The 19,934-nt window shown below is 35.2% G+C and overlaps 1 protein-coding gene across 2 annotated transcripts in view; it reads left to right on the top strand.

Moving 5' to 3' along the window:
- LOC129739130 (uncharacterized) overlaps positions 1–19,934 on the top strand; it is a 362,823-nt gene that overhangs the window by 300,148 nt on the left and 42,741 nt on the right. Inside the window, exon 1 of one of the 2 annotated variants that reach the window (XM_055730529.1) lies at positions 18,238–19,489. The exons of the other annotated variant lie outside the window; for it this stretch is intronic. Within the exon in view, the coding sequence (XP_055586504.1) occupies positions 19,445–19,489 (45 nt within the window). The 5' untranslated portion in view covers positions 18,238–19,444. Of the gene's footprint in view, positions 1–18,237; positions 19,490–19,934 lie in introns of those variants that run through there. 2 annotated transcript variants of the gene reach the window in all.

Genomic DNA, 19,934 nt, shown 5'->3' with positions numbered 1-19,934 from the left:
AGCGGTGTCACTTGCGAACGTTTTTATGTACTTAGGCAAATAAACATGGGAGCATCTTGTTTCATTCACTCGTTTTTTTCCTGGTCTGTTTTTGTTTTTGTGAAAACAGAAGTGCATCTTTCCTTTAAATGGTTTGTGTACAGTTATTTCGTTGCCCTTTTGGCGACAGTGCATATCGAGATGACTTTCTCGCTGAGTATTGGAGAACTGTTTTCAAAGTTTAACACCCTTTTTTCAATGATTTTGGTGTTTTTGGCAGCTTTAGGAATACATAAAAGCTGTTCTCATATTTTTTGCAGTCCTCTCATCCCATTACCCTTGCCAAAAACTGAACTTCCAACTTCCATTCCACATACTTAATTCACTAATCACTAATCATACTTCGATAGCCAGAACTTATGTCTGAGTCCCAAAGAATAATACAAGTGTGAAATTATTCTTCTTGTCTATGATCATGTTTTTGATTACTTTAACATAAAAACATTAAAATGATCAAAAACATGAAGTGGTTGGGCCTACCATGAAGCAGAGAGCGCAGAGACATCCGGAACACAGGAACAGGAAGAAACGTGGACCACCAGTACCATACGTTTCAAATAGACAGTATCGTTGCAAGCATGCTAAGAAAATTGCTCCTTGATGAAGAAACCATGTGTGATTTAACGAAACTTCACCAATCACCAGGACCATTCTAGAGGGGCTGGAAATGATTTATTTAGTACATAGAAATCGCAAAACCTTAGAAAAGAAACATTTTGAAGTATTCTTAACTTATTTGTTCTGTTTTGGATTTCAGTGTACAATCATATCTGGTCATCGACCAAGGATAAAGCGCCTTTACTCGCTCTTGTAAATAAAAAAAGATAAACGGAAAATATTAGTAGGAGATAAAACCTTCCGAGGTCTGTTTGAGCTCGAAAGGTTTTTTTTTTAAGTTTACCTTTGTAGTTTTAACAATGATCGATAATAAAGTTCATCGCAGGCAATGGCAAAATGAAATCATATTTTAAAAGTATGGAAAATGAAATTATCAATAAATAAATTTATGTTATTATTTGTTTCCTAAAATACTTATCGTATGCCAGTATTTTTCTTCGGAATAATTCCTTGGTATTATTATTCGAATTAGAAACCACATTTGCATTGCAACCACACTTCCCAAAAAATCCTTTCTTTTTCTGAGCGTCACTTTTTTACCTTCGAGCTGAACACTTCGGATATATTTAATATTTTCCATTTTTTACTTCGAACCGTACGCGGAATACAAACGTCCTTGTAAGTTAGACACGAAAAAATGAGACGCATCTCAGCAACCCGAAAATTGAATCCCCCAAGTTTGCCGAACGCGAACTCTTTCTTCCTTTACTTATGACACACGTGAAACCCAAAATACGCTATGGCAATGGTCGCTTCTGCCGAAATTCAGTATTTAACGAACACGATTTTTTACACTGACTTATCAAATTTTTAATATGAATCTTTGAACCTGCCCCGAATCCAATTTCTTGCAAATCACAGTTCTGAGCTCTCTCGATAACAACCAACTTTTACGACTCACTTTAGACGAAAACGCAGCTGTTTGCGAGTTATACCGGGAGGTCGCACACATTTTGGTTTAAGATTATTTATCGCACTAAATCAATTTTCTTCGAGCGACTGAATTCCTTCATGCAGCTTTTCCGGACACTCCTTTCCTTAAACACTCTTTAAGAATCTAAACAGATATAGCCGGGCCGAACAAAACTATTTCATCACGTCGCTTACGCAGCCACCCGTTTGCCAACTTTTAGAATTTAACTCATTTCACGAGGAATTCACGGAACATCCGGTGCACACCTTTGAACTTTATCCTATCCATCACAGTTAGGCACTTTTTGATATTAAAATATCTATAAAACGTTGAAAAATTTAAGATTTTATAAAATTTTCACGGGTGGAGAGAAAAACGCGTGTGATTGGCAGAAAACATCGCCTACTCAAATTCAACTTCCATTCCACATACTTAATTTGTAAAAAAGTGACGTTTTCATTGCAACGAACTTAATTATTCCTCTCGACATACATCTGTCTAAAGCTTAGTTCTTTTAGAAATGGGACAGTTACGAATGCGTTTAACACTCAAAAACCTGTTATGAGACTTGACTTCCCTGATGACTCTTAACCGTAGTTGCCAATCGTGTGCTTCACTACAATGCTTTATTTCAGGGGTTTTCAGATCATTAGCTCGGCGGAGCACTTTTTAAAACCAAAAATTTTGGCGGAGCACCTAAGTTTTTGAAAGAATGAAAACCCGAGTTTTGAAAATTTGATGATATTTATCGTTTAAATAAGATTTGTCTTGTCATTGTAGCCAATAAAATGTAGCCAATAAAATGAATAGTCTTGTACGTATGTATGTATGTAAAAGTAAGTGTCTTTAAAAATTATTGATTTCAACAGTACAAATACGCTTTCTTCGATTTTTCAAGCTATAACAAGTTTGGTTAAGTTTGTTTCAGTTGTAGCCTGACGTCTGGTTCCGACTTTAGTCGGGATCGATATTTTGTCTTCGTTGAGAGATATGCGAAAAACCCAGACTCGCAGCGATAAGTTGTGGAAACGGCAGAAGAATAAGTTTTGTTTTGCTGGAAGCTGTCAAACAAATCATGCGGCAAAACATTGTAATTGTAATTGAAAATGACTTCATTAGACACGTGGGCCTGTTAGTTTAAGTTTACACCAAGGAATACATAAATAAATTTATCAACGTGTTGTGATTGTCATAATTCTACGAAATTTGTGATAACATCGAGATTATTTCTGATTGAATGCTTCTCAAATTTGAAAAGCTGTCCAGGTTTAGCTTTTGAGCGATCCTGCCAAAATTTGATTTTTCTCTTGATGGTCATGATTTTGCCGTTTTAATCGAAGATTATTTTTCCTTTACCTTGCATTGAAAGACTGAAGTCATTCATTTTACAAAAAAAAGTCATCCAAATAAGCCAACCTGACGAGCCACTGATCATCATTCAGTCTTACCCCTAATGCCAAATAATTGTAGCTCAAAACGCTCTGACTTCCGATCTAAATTCAAACAGGCGAGACGACGTTTTTCTACGAGAGCGATCTTCGATATGAAGTAGTTGCCTTGAATAGTACTAGTAGTAGTACTTAGTTGAATAACCTTGAATTTTTTGGTTGAGCCTCAATAAAGTTGAATATTTTTATGCTTTCTTCCAAGACTTCCTTCAAGGATGATGATAGTTTTTTCATAGCGAGTGCATGTTGATGAAGGATGTAATAACGACTACCGCAACTTTTGGTTTTTTCTTTGATCTTGGCAACGACTCCAGCAGTATTTCCAACTACAGCTTTCACACCGTCCGTACATCCCCATGGAATATTGTTGTCCGTAAAGTTATCACCAATTAGGTTGAAAATTTCAGCCCCCGTCGCACAGTGGTCCAAATCCTTAAAAAGCTGGCAAAAAGTCTTTTTTACAAGTAAATGTTTTTTATTCTCTGCGTTTTGATTCATATTCTGCAACAATTCAACAATACAAATACGCAGAAAATGAAATTTTAAGATATTTCGCAAAAGCGTAGCATTATAATTGTCAGTGAAGAATTCAATTTTTCTATCGAATTTTCATCAAAATGATACACATGTTGTTCTTGAGCTGGAACAAAAGTTTGTCTAAATTTTGAACCGAATTATTTTTTGTCAATCAAAACATAATTTTTCAATCACTTTAAGTTATTATTTGGATAAAAATATCGTTACAGAGATTTTTTATCGATTTAAAAGGGAAAAAAATCAACAAATTTTATCAATACTTCAAATTTAAACAGTCTTTAAAAAAAACTCCACATAACTCCACTCGGAAATTATGCAAGACGTGTTGCTACATGTTCTAACAACACAATATAGCAATTTGGGCTGCCTTTTTTTGCCATTTTGGGAGAACGGTAGTAAACAGTGGGAGAATATCTAAAATCAAATTTGAAAAATTGAAGATAACACCCAGTAGTAATACCACAATTAATTTTTACCATACATTTTATTTCTAATTTTCAGAGAAGGAATAATTCTACTTTTGTTATTTAAATTTTCATCAAGATTAAATTTGAAGGAGATTGATTTTTTTGTATTAAAATACATTGAAAATATAGAGGATAGAAAAGAGATTGAAAGTCTTAATCGTTGTTTTTTGATATTCCATTGTATGAGTTAAACAATTTTTTCCAAATCATTTCTTTATTCAACGGCCAAAGGCGTATTTACAGCATCTGGAAGAGTATTTTTAACATCCAGTTGTAAGTTTACAATTGATGAAAATAAAATATCTCCTGTTAAAAGAAATCTATGAAACAAGTCACTCATCGTAGCTTTTCGGGAACAGGAGCAGATTCTTCGAAAGACTTTTTTGGACGACCTGTTTTTTTCGTGATATTATTACTACTGGACAATACGAATTTTTCTTGTCCATTAAGCCACTAAAAATTTAGTTTTTCAAAAGTTGGGCGATACCGTTTACTTCTCTCTCAACAAGTCAAAAACTTTGCAAAAAATGCATAAAGGACATTTTTTCTTTCATGTTAAGTTTTGGTAGTTCATTGTCAGACATTTCTTCAGCTAAAACGTTTTCAACATACCGTATCAAAAATTCCCTTCGAACCATTCTTTTCTTGTTGATGTTGTCAAAAATCACTCCGCAGAGCAGAGAACGGCGAACCGATATCATGATCTGCTGAAAAATAAACAGAATAATTACAGGGATTGTTGTAATAAATCAATAGGTACTTACTATTGAATCTTTTCTGAATTTTTTTTCCAAAATAAAACACCTTCAAAACGCTTTCTTTTGTTATTTAAACTGAACAAAACTGGATTATTGATACAAAAAAAAAGGCAAATCGTTTTCCATATAAGAGTAGAGTAAAAACGTGGCACCTTTATGCGTTGGCAGATCGAATTGAACTGTATTATACTAAGTAGGCTCACAACACATAAGTGATTTAATCTTAATAACCTCACTTTAATGTTGGCATTATTCTAAAACGAACTGTTTGTGTATTTGTGAAATTGCCAGATAATTTGGACAAAGTTGTTTCTGCGAGTGCATTGATTGTTGAACAGCAACTGGATTTTATTTTCAATTTTTCAAATTTGATTTTATATATTCTCCCACTGTTTACTACCGTTCTCCCAAAATGGCAAAAAAAGGCAGCCCAAATTGCTATATTGTGTAGTTAGAACATGTAGCAACACGTCTTGCATAATTTCCGAGTGGAGTTATGGGGAGTTTTTTTTTAAAGACTGTTTAAATTTGAAGTATTGATAAAATTTGTTGATTTTTTTCCTTTTTAAATCGATAAAAAATCTCTGTAACGATATTTTCATCCAAATAATAACTTAAAGTGATTGAAAAATTATGTTTTGATTGACAAAAAATAATTCGGTTCAAAATTTAGACAAACTTTTGTTTCAGCTCAAGTACAACATGTGTATCATTCTGATGAAAATTCGATAGAAAAATTGAATTCTTCACTGACAATTATAATGCTACGCTTTTACAAAATAACTTAAAATTCTAACTCCTGCGTATTTGTATTGTTGAATTGTTGCAGAATATGAATCGAAACGCAGAGAATAAAAAACATTTACTTGTAAAATAGACTTTTTGCCAGCTTTTTAAGGATTTGGACCACTGTGCGTCGTGGAAGTTGGCAATGGTTTGTAAAGGAATAAATCTTCTTTGAAACATTAAGAACTTTGAAAGCGAATAAATATCATCAGAATATCTAGTCCTACTACATCTGTGGATTCGTCAAACTGCATCTCGAATTCTGAAGTCCTCAATCGAGAAACTAAAATGCTTTCAACATCTTTTACCATGTCACAAATTCGCCGAGAAACCGTATTATCAGACATGGGAATCTAATTTATCAATTTCACTGTTTTATCATCAACTATGATACGGACGACTTCTTGAATACAAGGTTTGATTAGGTTTTCAGCAATAGTATGCGCTTCTCCAGCTTTTCCAATCGGTAGCTACTAAGTGCGGCGCAAGAACAGTGTTTTCATTGAGTGTTTTGCACGCTGAGTCCTGCAACATTACGTTGTTCGATCAAAGCAGTGAATTTTGACAATCCACCATTCTTTGTCAACATGGATTTAGCCGCCAGTAAAAACAAAATTTATTCGTTCGTACTATATGCCCTGTAAATATTTTTTTCTCATGCTTCAATAAAAAAAAACAGAATTTTTCAAAGTTGGTTTATGATTTTCGTTGCGTACGTCGCGGAGCACTTTCAAAAGCTTTGTGGAGCACCAAGTGCTCCGCGGAGCACGATCTGAAAACCCCTGCTTTATTTGAACGTTGTGGACATTTTTGACAGTGTTTGCATACTTTTGCATCACTCACACACGATAGTTCATTTAATAACCAACGTTTTTGTCAGCTCTCAATTTGATAATGATGGTTTTTGAAAGAAAGTGTGCAAAATATTTTTTTTTCTCTCTTGCATCGTAAATATCTCAAAAACGCGTGAACTTAAAATTTTGGAATAAATAGGTCGGTTAGTACTTTCCACAGGCAATAAAATGCTGTCAAAATTTTGAATGTCTGAGCACTTGTAAATGAGCTATCAGCAAAAGAAAGTATCCCAAGTCTAAATAACTAAGCTTTATTAACTTTTTCTACATGAAATAAGCGGTCCTCCCAACACACATTACTTTCTAGTGCAGTCCTCTCTCAAGTCGCAATTTTTTCATAGCTGTCTCCTTAAACCTATAGGTGTCCCTTTATGCCTGCTTTTACAGTGAATCAATAAAAATTAAATTCCAGTTAATTGTAGGCCAGTGAGCGAATTTATGATTGAAGACTGCTTATAAGCTTCAGCACAGACTGATTTGTGATGATTTTTGCCTATTTTTCAGTCTTCTGCGAAGATTTCGATAGAATCTGCAGGCTTTACATGTTTTATCAAACACGATTTGGTAAGGGCCCAAAAAGTTTCAATCTGTCTCGCTTGAGGACAATTTGACGGATTCATCTCCTTCGATGCGATCTGGACTTCGTTCGATTTGATGCTAAATCCGGCCAAAACAGTACTGGGTGATCATTTATTAGACCCAATCTTACCTTGGTACGATGGACAGAGCTGAGAAGGGATTAACGTTTTTAACCACATCCTGAACTGAGGCAGTTTTCTTACTGGCGTAAGCACGCATGACTTTCCGGTCCAAAATTTTGACCATCGAACCCGGTTTCCACCGTCAACTGATGCAACGAAATGTTAGGGATGGTACACTATTTATGTACAATATTTTTGCACTTTTCTGAGAAAATGCTTCTCATTTTGCGAAAAGTATGAAAAGTGAAGCTCACAATGCATAGAGTTTTAAGTCAAACTGTTAACAACAACACCCAGCAGAAATCAGCTGTTCAACGTCATCCGGAATGAGCAAGGTTGTATCAAAATCGTGCTTAGACATAATGAGACAACCTATAAAACAATTCAGTCGACTGTCATAGTCTCAATTCACCTTTGTTGAACTATTTGTCGTCTTTGAGCAAGTTCACTCGTGTTGGGAAAAAGTGGTAGAAATTTTGACACATTTAGCACATTTTGAAAATGTTGCCATGCAAAAACATTTTCAAGATCTGTGGCCTTTCAAGTTTTTTTTACAACGCGTGTTGTATTTTCGCATGCTGTGATGCAAAAATAGCAATATTTCCATTACAAACGGCTGGAATAAAACTGTAAAAAAAATACAACGCCCAGAGATCTTGAAAACATTTTTGCATGGTAAAATTTTCAAAATGTCAAAATTTCTACCACTTTTTCCCAACACCAGTGAACTTGCTCTTAGAAATTCATTACAAAAAATCCTGAATTTTAAAATTTCACCCTAAGCACGATTTTAAAAATTTGGATTCAAGTTTCAAATTTGAAGTTTTTGAGGCCGGACTAAAAATGCTTAGATTTTTTATTAATACTGCAAATACAGAATCCATCACCCAGAGTACAGATTTACGCATTAATCACAGATAATAATTTTAAAGTTATCCAACAAATAACAAATAAATTAATAAATTTTAAATTTGAATTCGAATTATAAAACCCAATTTGAAATTTAGTTTCGATTTATGGATCAGTAATTCAATTCGAAATCAATTGTTGGTCAATTGATCAATTGATGGATCAATATCTGATGCCAGTTAAAGTTTAGAAATAGATAAACAAATTTTTATTGGAACTTAACCTTGAAATTTTCAGATCACCTGGCGTTACATAATATTTTATCAAATCCAAATCATGAAAATAAATTTTAAAAAAGCTTTTTTGTTGTCAAAGACTGAGAAGCATGTGGCAATATTCAACGAGATTTCGCTGGATACTAAATTATTTTCTTAAAGCTTTCCATTTCAATTTGTTAATCATTTATTTTCATTTAAATATCTCAAGAAACATTCATACACATAAATTTTTTGGTAAAAAAAAACGATGTACAGATTTCTTCATGTTATTTTACACCGAGGAAATTTGGAAATATTTTCGGAAAACCGGGAAAAGACGGGAAACTCACTGGCCACCCTGAGATTCTGACCCTTATTCTGATCCTGATACTGATCTGGTTTTTAATTCTTATTCCTATTTCGACTCTTATTCAGGTCCTAATTCTAATTCGGATGCTTTTTCTGATTCTGATCCTGAAACTTGGGTTGCCACCGACCGTGGCTGAGAGGATAGCGTTTAACCCATTCGAGACGGAGGCCTTTTCACAACATTCGAACTCATAGTACTTTACTCTTAGATAACTTTTATGTCGTTTGATTTTCATCAAAACCATTTCCCAATACATTTTGCCTTACATTTGCGGATTCCATTGATATAAGAATATTATTTTTCCGAGCAGTAGTAAACTCACAATGAAAGATTGTTCTGACAAAGGCACAAAAATTCCATTGCACACACGGTGTGCAATCGGTCTCGAATGGGTTAAGTCTTCTAGGCCAGAGGTAATATTATCCTTGAAAGATTTTCGCTTTAGTCTTAAGTAGAATTTAGTTCTTTTCAATGAAACATGAAGTTTCACTGAGATGCATTATGTGTGTGTTCGTTTAAAAAAACTTATCCTAGGCCTGATTTTTAATTTTATCTTGATCTATTCTTGATTCCATTTCTTATCATGATCCTGAATCGATCTTTATTCTGATCCCGATTCTCATTCTGACCCCAATTCTAATCATGATCTCGATTCTGATCCTGATTCTGAATCTTATTTTGATCTATATCCTGATTCTGATCCAAATTCTTATTATGATCCTGATTCTAATCTTGATCACGGTTCTGATCTAGATCCTTATCCCTATCCTTATTCTGATTCTGAACCAGAAATTTATCGTCGCCCTGATTATTATTTTTCTCCTTCTTCTTTCTGCTCGTTGATTATTAAAATCAACTAAGGGATGGGGCCGGTATTATTATTTTTATTCGTTTGTTGTAAATTTTTACAGCAAACATTAGATCCTTTTTGACCTTTGATTGGTGATCTTTCTCCTTGCCTCTTTTGGTAACATTCAAGTCGAGGCATAGTAGTTCAGTTTATAAGTAGTTATGTCAGTTCCTTTGTTGCTAGTAAGCCATGACTTTTTGGCAAAGCACGCATTTTTCTTTCCCTCCATCAAAAATTTAATTCCAGTATCGTTCAATTAGAAAATTTGAAGTTGATCAAAGAAAATCTTTATTTAAGTGCTCGGCAGAAGTTTCCTACATGTTTTTTGATTAATTTTATTATATTGAAACCTCATTTGGGAGCGTGGTTTAGCGGTTTTAACACCATAAGATTCAGTTCGGTTTAAGTTAGCGCCTCGAGAAAAGAGTATAATAGGAAGCATATCCAAAAATCGACCAGTCCAGTGATATTTGAAGAATTAAGCTGGAGCTATTTTTGCACAGCGGTTATTGATTGGGAATTTATGTGAAGAAAAATGATGCACAGCGACCTTATTTTTTCTCTTATTTCTTGATATGAATCAACATCTTTTTCATCGTTTATCATTCTTTTGAATAAATAAAATTTAAATTGGAAATGAGCGAAACCATTTGAAAGCTTCCACAAATTTTATCGATTCAAAGATATTGGATGATCGTAATTTTTTTTCAGCCAAAATGTATGTACAGAATTTCTTTCGAGTATCAAAACAAAATTTATTCCACATACCTTGAACATCGAGAAAATAGTTTTTTTTAATTACAGAACATTTTCTGAAAACAAAAGCGTGTTTTTTAATAATCATTAATCATTTCAATTATCACTCCTACATTGTTGCCATGAGATGTAATTTTATATCAAAGGTTTCATTCTACTCTGTCAGTTTTCAAGGTTTTTCATTGACTTTTTACAAACGGTGTATGATTTTCTGAGATGAAATTTACATCTCTTTGCTCTTATCATGCGATCTTTCAGAGATATATACAGTGAGCGAAATAAGAATAGCACCACTATGTGTTTTGCTTGTTAAAATATGAATGATTGAAAATTACGAAAATTTTCTTCCATAGTTTGTTCTGAATTGCTTAACGGATAAATCAAGCATAAGTTTACTTTTTTTGGACGTAGCAATTGGCGTTGAGGACCAAAAATGTGAAAAAGGGGTGCGAAATAAGAATAGCACCATTTGAGTTTTTCAACAAAAACAAGATTATTTTTAAAAAATTTCTGTGCTAAAGTGAATAATAATGCTTCAACGAATTATTTGAATAGATAACTGCATTTCAAAATGTTTTCCAGAGTTCCAAAGGTTTTTAAAAGTTTTCCAAGGGGGTTTTAAGAGATGCTCCTCTAGCGTTAAGGAATTTGATATTTGAGCTGTAATTATTTACCAAACTACTTACTTTCTTCATTAAAATAACGTGAAATGATGAAACAAACATTTGGGATTAATTTTGAATCAGAAAAAAATAGGTTGGAAATCAAAAACTTTGATTTTATTCAGTAAACCACACTTTTTTCCAGTTTCAAGTCGTAGATGGCAGCACTATCTTGCAGTTAAAACCAAATTTAGTCTCAAAATTGATTTTCCAGGTTAATTTAGGCCCAGATTCATCATTTTGAGGTATTTTCCCATCACAGTTTTGTGGAAGTTCACGCTGCAGAATTTTTTTTTTTTTTTTTTTTGTTTCGATTATAGTCGTTTTACCATCTTTATGGCATTCGCGACTTTATCAACGTTACAGTTGGCGGATCGTTATTGAAAAACTATCCGGTACAACTGTGTTCGATGTTTACTCTTGGGCTCGAACTCGCGGACATCGGCTCAGGAGACAACAGACTTGCCAACTGAGCTATATCACAAGCCACGTCGCTGCAGAAAGCTTTTCCGGAATTGCAAAAGAATCACCAGCACCAAAATGTACAACTGTCAAAATTCCTGCTCATCTCAACTTTCGATTCAATTGCAAATCATACCAATAATACTGCTAGCCGTCTGGTCCATCAAGATCCATCGCAAAGTATAACTTTATTCTAATAATCGGTCCAAAAAATTCACTTTTTGTGACCTTGATGCAATTCTCATTTTTTTTTTAATTTAGTGATCTTAGAATTTCAAAGCGTTCACACGGTACATGTATTTATTTCTTGACCAAAATCATCCAGAACTCCATATTTAATCTAAGATATTCGAAAATGGGCATGAATTTGGCTAAATGGCAAGATAGTGCTGCCATCTATGACTTAAAACTAGAGAAATAGTGTCTGACTATTTAAAAACATAAGTATTTTAGAACTCCAACCTGCTTTTTGGATTCAAAATCAACCTCAAATCTATGTTTCATCATTTTGCATCAAACTTATGAATTTTAATGAAGAAATTAAGCAGTTTGATAAAGTTTTAAAGCTCAAATATGAAATTCCTTAACGCTAGAGGAGCATCTTTTAAAACCCTCTTTTAATACCTTTGAAAACCATTGGAACTCTGGAAAACTCCTTGAAATGCAGTTATCTATTCAAATAATTCGTAGAAGCATTATTATCCACTTTAGCACAGAAATTTTTTAAAAATAATCATGTTTTTGTTGAAAAACTCAAGTGGTGCTATTCTTATTTCGCACCCTTTTTTCACATTTTTGGTCCTCAACGCCAATTGCTACGTCCAAAAAAAGTAAACTTAAGCTTGATTTATCCGTTAAGCAATTCAGATCAAACTGTGGAAGAAAATTTTCGTAATTTTCAATCATTCATATTTTAACGAGCAAAACACATAGTGGTGCTATTCTTATTTCGCTCACTGTATGTTAAAACTACATTTAAAAAAACTAAGCGGTATTGACAAGACTTAAAGCGGAGAATCATCTTTTCCATTGTTTGCCAACTAAAATGTCCAAAAATCAGACGCAAATTTCCGGTTTCCGTTACGCAATCCTCTAAAGAGGATCGATAAAACTTTCAGTTTAATTGTCTCTTGGCAGATCCTGGAAAAAAATTAGGTGCTCAATAGTTCTACCTTGCTTGAAAGGAGTGAGCATATCCCAATTACACTTCCTTTAAAAATAAAACGAGAGGTCCTCCCAAAACACTGGTATGTAGATAATGATATGTTATTCTTATTACTTAACGAGCAAATTTGCTGTTTTTAGACGCCCTGTTCATTCTTCACATATATAAAGAGGCTCTCTCAACATACTTCTTTGCTAAAAGCGGACTCGATGCGAATGCGAGCTAATTACTCTTAACACATTTTAGGTAAGTCGTCCTCCCAATACACCACCCTGTGTTTAGCTACCCACTGAAAGTGCAAGATATAATTAAACTCGCTTTTTTTCTTTTTCTTTTTTGGGATTTCCATCCCCGCGGATGATTCATCCCTTATATAATTTAACTCGCACTATTTTCTTTCCAAATTAACTTCTAACATACATTTTCAGTCTCGTCAAGTCGGCAGTGTTGACGCTAATTATTATGTGGTCCTCCCAATTCGGAATTTTCATTTTGTCATCCAAACTTGTAAATTTGGCAACTCTTCAACCTTTACAGAATAGTTGAAGAAAAGTTCCGCAAGTTCCAACTGAAACTTTCTAACCTTCTTTGCAAAGTCAATCACACTCATTCTAAATTCGAGCACTGTACCTTCTCTAGAGAAAAAGATCACGAGCCTCCAAAATCATAAGAATAGATAGCCAGCCCGGCCGGATTGAATTGCAAATCAGCCCCACCGGCCGCCCCAGGAAAAGCGAACCAGCGAACGAAACGACCAATTCCTATATATGGTGTGGTCATTGTACCTTCTTTGAATGGATGTGGTGCCGTTGAGTTGTGCCACCATCATCGGGGGGAAAAAGCTTCTCTCTCTGATTAAGAATGACAGCATAAAGATAGACCGGGATCCATCCGTCCGTTCGTCCGGCTAGTTGTTGTCCGGAGTCTTGTCGTCGGACGCAAAACAACAACGGAAGAGAAGCTTCCTTGGCTACCGGCTTCTAGCTATGATACCTAGCTTTGCGCTTAGAAGAGCCCGCGAGGCATAAATAGATGTGACCGAAGAAAACGGATGAATATTGCATGTTTTCGAGTTTCCAGCTATTCCGAAGCTGGAAGCAGAAAAGTGTAGTTTTGTAAATAGAAAAAAGCCAAAGATGGAAGACAGTTCTCTGTCAAACGGCGCGATTGCCACAAAATAGCACAAAATAAAGCTCAGGGAATCACGATGTTGATCTTTTGAAAAGAAAAAAAACACATTGTAACGAATCCGGAAAAACTGATACAGAGAAAGCCCTTCGAATGCAATCAAATTATAATCAAAGGAAGCTGTGACTTGAATCGAATTTCTGGCAACCGTTGCCATTTACAACTCTTCGTATCTGTTGACAGTTCTACACCCAAAATAAATTTCACTTAAAAAATAAGTGACATCTGTAGTGAATTCTCGCTATACGTAATTTCATTTGAATTTTAAGTGATGGGTCAAGTGAATTCACTTAAGTGACCGGTCAAGTGAATTAAACTATGAAATTCGAATGAAATTTATCTGAGTTTCTAAGTAAGTTTCTAGTTATTTATCTCACGCGTTTTTTAAATAAAAAAAGAACATTTATAGAACACCACTTCGATTTCAAATACTTACATTACGCTTTCGCCATAAATTTATTGATTGGAAAATTCCATCGTAATCCCAAGGCAGATCGATTACTGCGGATAGTGCGACTTCTAAATCTTCCCTGCTGCAAACCAGAAAATCTGTCCAGTTCAACCCACACGCTGAAACATGATAACACCTTTAAATAACTTATCCTCACATCGCGTTTAACACAAACTACCGCCAAAATCGCCTAGTAAAGAATTGGGAAAATCCAAATCCAGCATAAGCTTTAAACGCAGCTCTTTAGAATTTTCCATTTTGAACTCTGAAAATAAACACAACCGACCCGACATTCACTTGGAATTCAAGTGATGGGGAAGTGAATATTTTTGCTCACTTCAAATTCAAGTGACGACTGAAGTGAATGTGGATGAATTCACTTGAAATTTAAGTGACTGCCAAGTGAAATGTATATGTCGCACTTGAATGGAAGAAAATCACTGGATCCTTGTTTTTAAGTGAAAAATCATGTGTATTTTAAGAGTGGATTTGGGTTCAGTGTAAAACACTGAGAAAATTTTAAACATTAATTTAGATTGTAATCACAGCAAAAACGCGAAAAATTTTCTAGATTCCAAACGCAAGAACTGCTAGCATTTCTTAAATGCTGCCAAAGAGGCATTTAAATCGGTCGAGCCTCCCTGCGGGAGTTTTTTTGTCTTTCTTCTCAAATAATTTTCCGCGATCACCCACACTCACACTAACACTAGCGCAGATTTTTCAAGACATGTGTGCGAAAAGCATCGAGCCTAAATCCGGAGTTAAGCGAGGAAACAACTAAACCCGTTTAGGCTGCCCGGGCAAAACTTCGCGCCGAAAGGTTTTTAAAAACCACAACTTACAACTGCATTAGGGTTGCCGGAAAAGCGGAACCTTCTCTCAGAGTTTGTTGAGGTAAACAAATGGTAACCTCAAAAAGCCGTTCGTGCTCCGTTACTGAACAAGACGAATTGAGCTGGAAACTTTATTTTTTTTGGCTTCCGTAAAATGATTCGTGAAAAGTATTGAAATTCACCCGAACTCTTTGGGATGCCAAAATCGAACGGTTTTATGCCTACACTTTTACTTTTTACTTTGATTCAATCATAGTTGTTGTGAATCAGTGCCATTTTTCGTCAATTTATGATGGTTTTAAAATTTTCGAATAAAATTTCTGGCAACCGTTGGTATTTACAACTCTGTGTATCTTTTGACAGTTCTGAAACACTGAGAAATATTTCAACGTTAAATCTGATTGACATCACTGTGAAATTTAACGCGAAAAATTAAATCATTTCAGTCATTTTTGAGGAGGTACTTTATGTTATTTCTCTTATTATTATCGCAGAGTATTGAAAACTTAAAGTTGTGAACACAAAATTACGAAAAGAATTCAGAATAGAAAATTGAAATAAAGAAAAGTTGAGGATTTAGGTTTTGGGTATTGCGGGTTTTGAGAATTGAGATGTGAAAATGGAAAAAAAACTTCAAATTGGGAAGTCGAGTTAATTTTGAAGATAAGTTAAACACCGTTCAATTGATTTTTGTAAATTTATTTTCGGGATATCGGCGAAAATGTATATTCTTGAAGAAAGAGTATAAGAAATTGAGAATTAAGAATTTAAAATTGAGACCTGAAAATAAGATTCATATTTGAAAACTTCAGATTTGAGATTGAAAACTTCAGATTCAGAGAATAGAGATTAGAATTCACTAATGGGTGTTTAAAAGAGCGAGATTTTTTTTCCAAAAACTTACAAATTGATAATTCTCTTAAAAATACAAAAGACAGTTAAGAATAGAGAAAAAAAGAAAGGAAAAGTTAAGAACAAAGGTATTGGGAATCGACGTTATTAAATTGAAAATTGACGTTTTGAAATTAAGAATTTTAGATGATGAATAGCGAAATAAGAAATGGAAATGGAGGATAGAAAATTAAGAACGAAGAATTATGAACTGAGAAATAAGAAATGAGTAGTCAGAGTTTAGAATTCAGGGATGAGAATTGGAAATTGAGCATTGATAACTTAATGTTTCGAATTTGCGAAATTTGGGAATAGGGAGTTGAGAATTCGATATTGAGAAATGAGACTTCGAAATTGAGAGTTGAAAATTTAGAATAGCCAAACAGGAATCGAAAATTGAGAATTTTTTTTTTTTTTTTTGAGTTATTTTCAATGGCAATCAGTCACAGATTTCTAAGTACAAACGAATGTTTTTCCCTGATTGATAACCGTCAACAATTCTTAATGATTTCCTCTTTTATTTTACAAAATTCTTTAGTTGAAATGCCTCATACGTTTAAGTTAACAATTTTCACTAAATTCCCAATAAGTTTAAGCCCCTGAGAAATATTGAATAAGGATCTAAATTTAGATGAAAAACAATCCTTAAATATCCGAGACAGATAGTCATTTAATTCCCCAAGAGTATAGCAGTCAGAATTGAGAATTGAGAATTGAAAATGGAAAGTTGAAATTTGAGAACTTTAGAGCGAGAGAGTTAAGGATAGAAAATCTCGGATATTCGTGTCTGAGAAAAGGGAATTAAAATTCAGAACTGATAACTAAGAATTGAGAAATGAGAACAGTGACTTGGAAAAGTAAAAATTTAGAATAGAGGTTTTGAGAATCGATATAGTTTTGAATGAGAACTTCGAATTGAGAAGCGGAGATGAATAAATGTGAAATAAAAAATGAGAATTGAGAATAATGCGGTGAGAGTTTCAGAATCTAGAAACCAAAATTTATTATAGAGAATTTTGAGCTAAGACTTGAGAATTGGAAAGACTGAAACAGATTTAGAATTCAGAATTCAGATTCTGAATTCAAACTCAGAATTCAGATTCAGATTTCAGATTCAGAATTCAGATTCAGAATTCAGATTCAGAATTCAGATTCAGAATTCAGATTCAGAATTCAGATTCAGAACTCAGATTCAGAACTCAGATTCAGAATTCAGATTCAGAATTCAGATTCAGAATTCAGATTCAGAATTCAGATTCAGAATTCAGATTCAGAATTCAGATTCAGAATTCAGATTCAGATTTCAGATTCAGAATTCAGATTCAGAATTCAGATTCAGAATTCAGATTCAGAATTCAGATTCAGAATTCAGATTCAGAATTCAGATTCAGAATTCAGATTCAGAATTCAGATTCAGAATTCAGATTCAGAATTCAGATTCAGAATTCAGATTCAGAATTCAGATTCAGAATTCAGATTCAGAATTCAGATTCAGAATTCAGATTCAGAATTCAGATTCAGAATTCAGATTCAGAATTCAGATTCAGAATTCAGATTCAGAATTCAGATTCAGAATTCAGATTCAGAATTCAGATTCAGAATTCAGATTCAGAATCAGAATTCAGAATTCAGATTCAGATTCAGAATTCAGATTCAGATTTCAGATTTCAGATTCAGATTTCAGATTCAGATTTCAGATTCAGATTTCAGATTAAGAATTCAGATCCTCCTGGGGAAATACCGGCTTGCAGTCGTTTCGTCAACGTTTCAATCCGTTTTGCATCTTCTTCAGGGACTAAACATTCTATTTTAAAGTTTTTAGGTCGATTAAAAAATATTTTATGTGAGATGTTTACCTAAAAAGTGTTATTTTCGTTTTGTGGTAGACTCGAATTAAGATTCTGATTCTTGGAATGATTTAGAATCCCGATTTGAAATTAGACCATTTTTTGAGAAAGACTTCAATGATAAAACGAATAACCCTTTTCCTTAACCAAGAAAAGCATCATAAGCATCTAAGTGGATTCCTACGGATCGGCAACCGAAAACAATCCGAACTCCACTCGGGTGCCAAAACAACAACCCGAAGACGCACGAACGGAGTTTCAAAACAGTGAGCGAACTGAAACGAGAGAATCACCGGAGCCGAAGAAAAACTAAGAAAACCGGTTGTGTCACCTGCATTGCGCCGCACCGCATGCTTTTTTACCTTTTACGATTGGACGATCGTCGCTCGGTGCCCTGGCCGGTAACTTGACTCGATCGCCTACTCCGATGGGTGGAAAGAAAATCGGAGAGCAAAGAGCGAAGTTTCTTTGGACGATCGCCACACCGCCAACCAGCCGAAGGTACCGAAGGTATGTTGCGCGGCTATGCTCGTCAGTTCCGAAGTCGCCAACATAAGCATAAGACGTTAGTTTAGGACAATCTCGCTGCGCGAGTTTTCTTCAGCCATTGTATTTTTTTTTTCTTGTGTCGAAGGCTTCTCCTCTCGTTTCCTCGCTCGCGCGCCTTTCTCTCCTCGTGTGCCCGAAGTAGTGGTCCCAATAAGAATTGAAAAAAACTGGTTACTACGATCATCGGATCGCCGATTGGGTTGCTGAGACGAAGTTTAAGAGATTTAAGAAAAAAAATGCGCGCGTTCGATCGTTCGCCTCCAAAGTGTTAATGGTGATTTTTTATTTTGGTGAATCAAAATCAAACGACGAAAAATCGAACGCTCGGGGTCAATCCGCCGCAGCGTAGGTGGTGACCACAAAGTGAGTGAAGAAGACGCTCAGCCGTGACATAATACGGTGCACACGGCTAAGACCGATAACTGAAGGAGAACTTCCGGTCGTCGTTTTTCATAACATTTTCGGTGATTATCGGTGATCATCGTACTGTGACAGAAGAAGAGTCCGAGTGATTCTTGCAAGTGTTTAGCGTCCCTGTGAATGGGTCATAAAAAGCATAAACGCGTGACAGTCTGTGCTGTTTGAAGAACCGTAAACAGAAGTTATAAACGGAAGCCCCAGAAGTTTTTTGAAAAAAAGAAGGGGGAAGCAGACAAGTGTTGACCCTGTTGGCCAAGTGGAAAAAAAAACAAGTGGACGACGACCAATTTTTGGGAAGAGGGTTCGTGTGTGCAGTGAATCGATTCTATCTGGTCCCTCGAATCTCCGAGGGAAGATTCTCCCAGACAAGTGAGCTCCCACAACCTTTTAAGAATTAAACGAATCAAAAAAAAAGTGCCTTCATACGAAAGTGAGTGAATCAACTCGGGAGGAAGAACGAAAATCTACACAATACCATAGCAGGTGTTCATCGTGTTTTGGAAAGAAGCATAGGAAAAGACGACAGAGACGATCCCATGCGATCGATCTTCTTTAGTTAAGGTTTCATATTTTTTCGATTGGGTTTTCTGGAACTCCCCGAATGCAACCTGTGCACCTTGCAGATGTTAAGGACGTCGTTTGTCAACAACATGGCTGGGAACCGATTCGGACCGGATTAAGTCTCGTAAATTGATCCACCCCGACGCATCAATCAATCTTCATAAATATCAGCTTAACGCGGATCATCATCCGCGCAGCACCACCAAATAAAAATGCATATCGTAGAAAACATTGGTGCTTTCTTTCAGACCTGTAAGGTACGTAACGATCACCTTTCACCTGTGTAGCGGAGCTACACACACCTTAAAATCAAACTCAACCCTCTAAAAAGAAAGAGAAATACTCCACACAGCCACCGTCTTAGCAAGACGCGAACTTACGCGTCGTCGAAGATAAGTTTTTGAATTTTAATCTCTAGCTACCTTCCGTTTGCATTTAAGTGAACTTTCAAGTAGAAAAAAAAACCATCAACACATATCCACACTGTAGGTACGGACAAGAAAAAAAAAATCCAAGCGCAGTAAGCTGGGCAATGACGGTCACAGCAAAAACAACAACAATATCAACATTTGCAGCAACCCGAGTGCCGCGCGCGCTGGGGTCTTACAAGAAAACAAGATGGCCGCCGTTTTTCTTGTTTGCGTCTCTTGCGCTACAGCTACAAGAAGGCTTCCTCCGATCCAAGAGAGCCAGATCACGATT

Source organism: Uranotaenia lowii, chromosome 1 (assembly GCF_029784155.1).
Source record: "Uranotaenia lowii strain MFRU-FL chromosome 1, ASM2978415v1, whole genome shotgun sequence".
In the NCBI taxonomy this organism is placed as follows: domain Eukaryota; kingdom Metazoa; phylum Arthropoda; class Insecta; order Diptera; family Culicidae; genus Uranotaenia; species Uranotaenia lowii.
Note: the sequence above shows the minus strand (reverse complement) of the source record. Positions and strands in the feature narration are given on the sequence as shown.